We start from the raw sequence: 6000 nt of genomic DNA on the forward strand, positions 1-6000 counted from the left end.
GACAAAATGTTTCAGAAATGAGGGACTCAATCCATAAAACTTCTGATGCCATTTGTACTTAACTTTTTCAAGTACCTGTGAATAATCTCCTTTTTAGGACTCTCTGCTTATATTCATTTAAAGAGGTGCTCTGGTTTTCAAAACACTCAGCTCACAGTGATTTCTGGTTTTCTAAGCCATGCATGCTAGGGCTTTGTTAGCTAAAGCAGTTAACCAAGTGCCCTGATTCTGAGAGCTGCTTGGTTCTCCATACAGTTTGCTGTTTACGTAGGTGTCTACGCATGCTAAGAGGTAGCCTCTGTTTCCGAAGTCTTAGGTTAAATTTCCTGTAATCAAGGGCAACAGATGTCATCTACCTTTCCTCATCAGGTAAAAATATCTCACCTGCTTTTCATTGTGAACACCTGTAACTGTAAATATAGATAAAGTTTAATTGTTATATGCCTTTCTCTTTTTTTGAGCTTGCAGAGGGACAGTTGTGTGGGGCTGTAGCCGTAGCCGTAGCCGTAGCCGTAGCCGTAGCCGTAGCCGTAGCCAGTATAAATGAAAGGAGCTCTCTTCAGCAGGGAAAACTGCTTCTTTGTTTTTAAAATGGTATTTGAGGAATCAGGGGTTCTCTCTGGAAAAGAGAGCAAGAACTCTGGTAAAATCATTTTGAGGGCACTAATAGAGATCAGTCTTGATAACATTTAATTTACTTGAAGCTACCAAATGGAGACTTCAGGTAGAAATAACAGCAGCAGCACTCCAACTCAGCAGGTCACTCAAGTGCAATACTAAATTTAAACTAGCCAGGCTACCTGTGTACATACAGTTGGGCCAATATTTCAGTGCTTTGCCCTGTGACAAACTGATACACTCAGAAAAACTAGTCTAACCATTTTCTTCCATCTCTTTCTCTCCCACTTTGTTCCACAGGCTTTCTCTCGCAGCTCGTCTATGACCGGCCAGTGACCGAGTGCATCCGGGCTGGACATTATGCAGCCAGCGTAATTATCAAGCGTTCAGGTTGCACCTTCCCAGAGAAGCCTGACTTCCACTGATACTGGTGAATTGGAGGGATCAAGAGTAACTCCCATGTTGCCATGGGATTGCTGCCTAAATTTTTCCTCCTTCCCTTTCCTCACCTTTCCAATTACCTGCATCAACGCTTCTGTACTTCTGCTCATTGTATTCTAAACAAAATATATATTTCTATGGTGTTTTCCTTTTCATACCACTACACTGTCTCGGTAGTCTTACCTTTTGGAACCAGTGCTAAGTGAAGCTTATTCTCTCATCCATCAGGAAAAATTGTTCTATTTACACAGTTTATATGGAAGTCCCATGTAAATGACACTGCTGATTAACACCATTATAATACTTCTGTTGAATTATCTAGTTTGTATCCAGCTATGGCCAAATCCTACTCAACTTACGTGAAATCAACAGACCTGACTTTATTTGTCACTTAACGTTATAAACCAGGAATTGTTCTTTCTATATAGTGGAGTCACACTAGTGTAAAGAGCGATGTAAATGTCCCAAGAATTTCCTTACATACTTGAGTGTACAAGATCTGGCCATCACATCCCGCCCAGCTTCCATGAAAGTGAATAGCTATGTTGTCAGTAATTTAAGGACCTGATCCAAAGCTGATGTCATGCATTCAGTCGTCTTGCACTGATGCCAGTAGCTTTGGGTCTGGCACTATGTGAGAGCAGGGTCTGGCCACACTACGTACAGTCACATTCATCTGTCAGTTGAGCTGGCAGATAGGTACTTTCAGTGATTTCAGGGCAGATGCATGAGTTGATGATGATCATAAACATACAGATAGAGCCTATCTCCTCCATGTGAGCTTTCTAGAGGCTGTATTTAATTAAGGTACACATAGTGAAAATGAGGTACAGAAATATTTATGCAGGATATATTGACAGGATATGCCAAACAGAATCTCTGAAACGCACATTTTTAAACTTTTAATTTACTTTGGATAACTAAGCAATATGGTGGATTTTGTTTGTATTTACAGTATTCAAAGAGGTGATCTGACACTGCATTCATTACTTTGCTATGTAATTTGATACTGATAAATAAAAAATTGTCATACAGTAACTCCCAGTTTTGTATTGGTATGTGTCCAGCTTTCCTCCACATATCATACTGAAATGGGAACAGGAAATGGGTGCTTAACGCACAGTACATGCTAGATCTCGGCATTTTCTGTGTGACTTTCAGTGTGCAGGTGGGTGTTCAAGGATGATCTCAGCAGTAAGGAAGGGAAGGAACAACAGTTTGGTGTTTATACCACAGGAGAGTTGAAAAATTAATGGCTAGGGTTCATCAAAGAATGTTAAGTCAGTGTGGGCTTTGGACTTTACTGCATTGCATGGAACAAAGGATGCACAGAGATTGAATGTTTTTATTACAGTTTGTGTATTGCAAAGAGCAAGGGGAAAAATCAAGGATATGACCCCGATTCCTTTGTTTGGCCCATTATCCAGTCTGATACATTGGACAACAGGCTCTGTCGTCTTAGGGCTCAGCTGGTGGGATCCCTGCAAGTACATCCAGGAGCTTCATACCAGCCACTTCTGAAAATCCTCATGGGGCCATGGAACTCCATTGTCACAAGCACAGGTCACTGCGTCGTAAGTACCATCTGTTCTTCAAGGACTCAGGCTCACAGTTTCTATCTGAAAAAGGCTGCATGTACAGGCCTTGTCTATGTGTGGACCTACTCATGAACAGCTTTGTGCAGATATGAATTGTCTGGTTTCTTCATAGTGCTACTCTCAAAAGAGCTTTGCACTTTACATTTCTCATGTTCTAGCACAGGAGAGAGGAACAGGAATGAATATATTGGAGTGAAAATGGAACTGCAGACAAAACTGAAAGAGGTTACAGGGTGCATGGTCTTCAGGCTTTATGGGTTGATCAGAAGAATGTTATTTTTTACATCTCATGGTTAATTATTAATTGATGTTTCCATGCAATATGTTTTAATCAAGGGAAGCTGACAGGCCGAGGAAGGATGTGTTGCAATCCCTGCTTTTAATGTATGGTCACATATGCCACACCATGCTTACTGCATGAATTTGGCTGTCAGTAAGGAAAAACCCAATGGTCTAGTGGTTAAATTTACTGTTCCCTTTGCTCTGCATCTGTCACAGTTTCCATTCCTTTTGAAACAACTTTATCAATGTCCTGGCCAGATAATTATGGCCCATTTAAAACAGAATATAAATATGTAAACATTCTTTACTGTATCAATGAAACTACAAGACAGCATAACTACTGTAAAGGAAGGGAGTATATGTAAAGGAAGGTAGTCATAACATAGCGGGGGTTCGTTCTTTCTTTCATTCTTTCTTTCTCTAGGCTATTCCTTGTTTTCAATTCAAGCTGGAAGAAAGTCAAGTCAGAGGTTCTGTTCTGAGCTTCTCCGCTGACGTGCTTGGTGAGCTTGGGCTCCTGACATTTGGCTCTGAGTGTCAGCTACAAAGCATAATTTGAAGCCGGTGTGAGCAGCTAAGGAAAAAACTACTACCCAATTCATGGAAGGGCATCAGAGTCTGACCTGCTCTATTTAGCCATTCATTATTTCTCCAATATCTGTCAATGGATATTCTTGCGTGATATATAGCTACTTAGAAACATATTGCCAAATCATGCTAAATAATTTCAATTTGTGCTGTCAAATTGCCTGACGATTTCATTCTGGATTATTTTCAGGATCTGTATTTCTTTCCTGCTTCTCACTGCTGAAGGGGTTTTTTATCTATATGATGGATAATGGTGCCATCCTTAATATTCTCTCTCACAAATATTCTTCCTCTCTCTTTGGTCCTCTACCAGCTTATTCCACACAGAGGCACATTACAAAACTGGGCTTCCTGAAAAACATCATTGAAAGAGTTGTCTGCCAGTGACATGTGACACTGTCTCAAATCCCAGATGGGATAACTGAAGTGAGTCTGTCACTGAGCTTGAGTCATCATTCAAACCCAGAGTTCTTACCTGGGTTACTTTCAGGAAAACAAATATTGGAAATCCATTTCCCACTAGCCACCAGCCAAAGCATATCACCCTCACTCAGATAAAACTCTTCCCTTTTGCTGGAAATAAGACTGCATAACCTGTGCCCAGCATCCTGCATTTTAGGCTTGTTTTAGTACCACCTAAGTGGTAGCAATACTGCTGAGATCAGCAGGCAAGGAAATAGGTCTGGTGTTCAGAAAGCCACATGCTAAATAGCTGAGAAGAATTAAGAGCTGGGAATCGGGAAATAAAGGTTGTGTTTCCATTTCTTCAGGTGATCCACTTTGTTACTTTGGACAGATCACTTTCCTCTCTCAATCTCTTTCTCTCTGTAAAGAAGATAGTAAGCTCAATTAGATGGTAAACTCAAGAGATGAAGGTGGTAAGAATTCACATAGGGCAATATCAGCCACATCTCTGCCTGTACTCCTTGCTGGTCTTTTGATTATTTGAATTTTCCCTTTTGTACATGAACAAATTTAAAGCTATTTGTTTACCCTTAAAAAATAGTGCTAGCTGTTACTACTTGTTTGAGGGTTAAGGAAGGGAAGGCAAGGGAGGGGAAAGGAAAGAAAAAAAGCTTTACTTATAAAGTGAAGTAAAATATGCTACATGAAAATGACAATAGAAATGCGCACTGTTTGAAGATGACAAGTCTGGGAACAATCTTTAATTTAAAGGGTCTTATCCACAGTTTTCATAAAGAAATGTTAATTAAAAGTGTGATGACATGTTTGGGATTTAAAGGAAATCATTCTGCAAAGGATTTATAGCAATCACAGCTCTAGAGCATTAGGATTACAGATCCTTGTGCTGTTCCTTTTCAGCGATCATGTGATTGGCCTGCTGTTAAATATAGCTCCCATTTAGTGAATTGAGACAAGCATGGGAAAGGTAGGGATAGTTTCCCTTTAACCAGCGGGATTTCAGAGGTGTTGGAGATTACACAATTCATTAGTTTTTACATAAGATCAAAGGGAGAGAGGAAGTCTTAATTTGGGCACCAACTGCTACTGTCTGAAAGTCTTGCAGATTAAATGAGAAGTGAACATGTGCGGTGCTAACTGCTTGTATTAGAGCATGAGCCTATTGTTTTATATCTCACTAACTCATTGTTCTCTTCCCGGAGATAATTCTCACACTTAAGACCTTCGGAGATAGTTATGTCTACTGTGAATAGTTCGGCAACCAACTGGCTCATAGGTTATTGCCTAAGCATCTTTCCCTTGGTCTAATCCCCTGCAAGGTTTTTTTCTGAGCCGTGTTGTTAATCTAAAATGACTGCTAACTGACTCCTGTGTCAAACATTATTCATTATGTGCTTTAAATGCTTCCTGCAGAGGCCAAAATAAATTTTGCTTTTTAAAAGCAGACCACAAGGAGTGCCTATGTAGGATACTTCCTAAAAGATTAGACTCAAAATGGCAGTTAAGATGATGAAGGGAAAAAAACTGTGCTCAAAACAAAGCTTCACAATTTAACCAGGGACACACAAAATGGACAAACCTCAGTTATCAAAACCCACTTTTCATATGGAATTATCTATAAGCTGTTCCTGTGAGAGAAAAATATGCACCCTTGCAGGGCAGGAGAAATACTTCTATGAAGACATGGAATAAGCGACTTTATCAGAAAATGAAGGCCAAATAAACAAAATTTTTAAAAGCAGTAATTCTTTTGTGTCTTGGGTTTTTTTCAGGTGTCACTCGTGTTGGCATAAAGCGAGAGGGGGTTTTTGTGTCAATGGCACTGACAGGCCTTGCATGCGTAATGACAGTATGGGAAGAGAGACAGACAGATAGATTTGAATAGCAATAAGGTGGGTTTTCTTCCAGTGTGAAAAGAGCATGGGATTCATGTGTACTGAGATGAAGTATAGCCTTGCTGCACAGTGCAAATATTTAATGCTGTTCTAACTATCCCTTGGTTATTGGAGTGTGACAGTTAATAGCCGTCAGCTGCCAAGCCCAGTGAACA

General features: G+C 40.1%; 1 protein-coding gene across 6 annotated transcripts in view; it reads left to right on the forward strand.

The window, feature by feature from the left end:
* ADK (adenosine kinase) overlaps positions 1 to 2097 on the forward strand; it is a 298730-nt gene extending 296633 nt beyond the window's left edge. For all 6 annotated transcript variants that reach the window (XM_030030964.1, XM_030030968.2, XM_030030965.1 and 3 more), the window contains one exon: positions 919 to 2097. In XM_030030964.1, the coding sequence (XP_029886824.1) occupies positions 919 to 1043 (125 nt within the window). In that variant the 3' untranslated portion in view covers positions 1044 to 2097. The remainder of the gene's footprint in view (positions 1 to 918) is intronic.
* The last annotated feature ends 3903 nt before the right edge of the window (positions 2098 to 6000 follow it).

This window comes from Aquila chrysaetos, chromosome 11 (genome assembly GCF_900496995.4).
Source record: "Aquila chrysaetos chrysaetos chromosome 11, bAquChr1.4, whole genome shotgun sequence".
Taxonomy (NCBI): Eukaryota; Metazoa; Chordata; class Aves; order Accipitriformes; family Accipitridae; genus Aquila; species Aquila chrysaetos.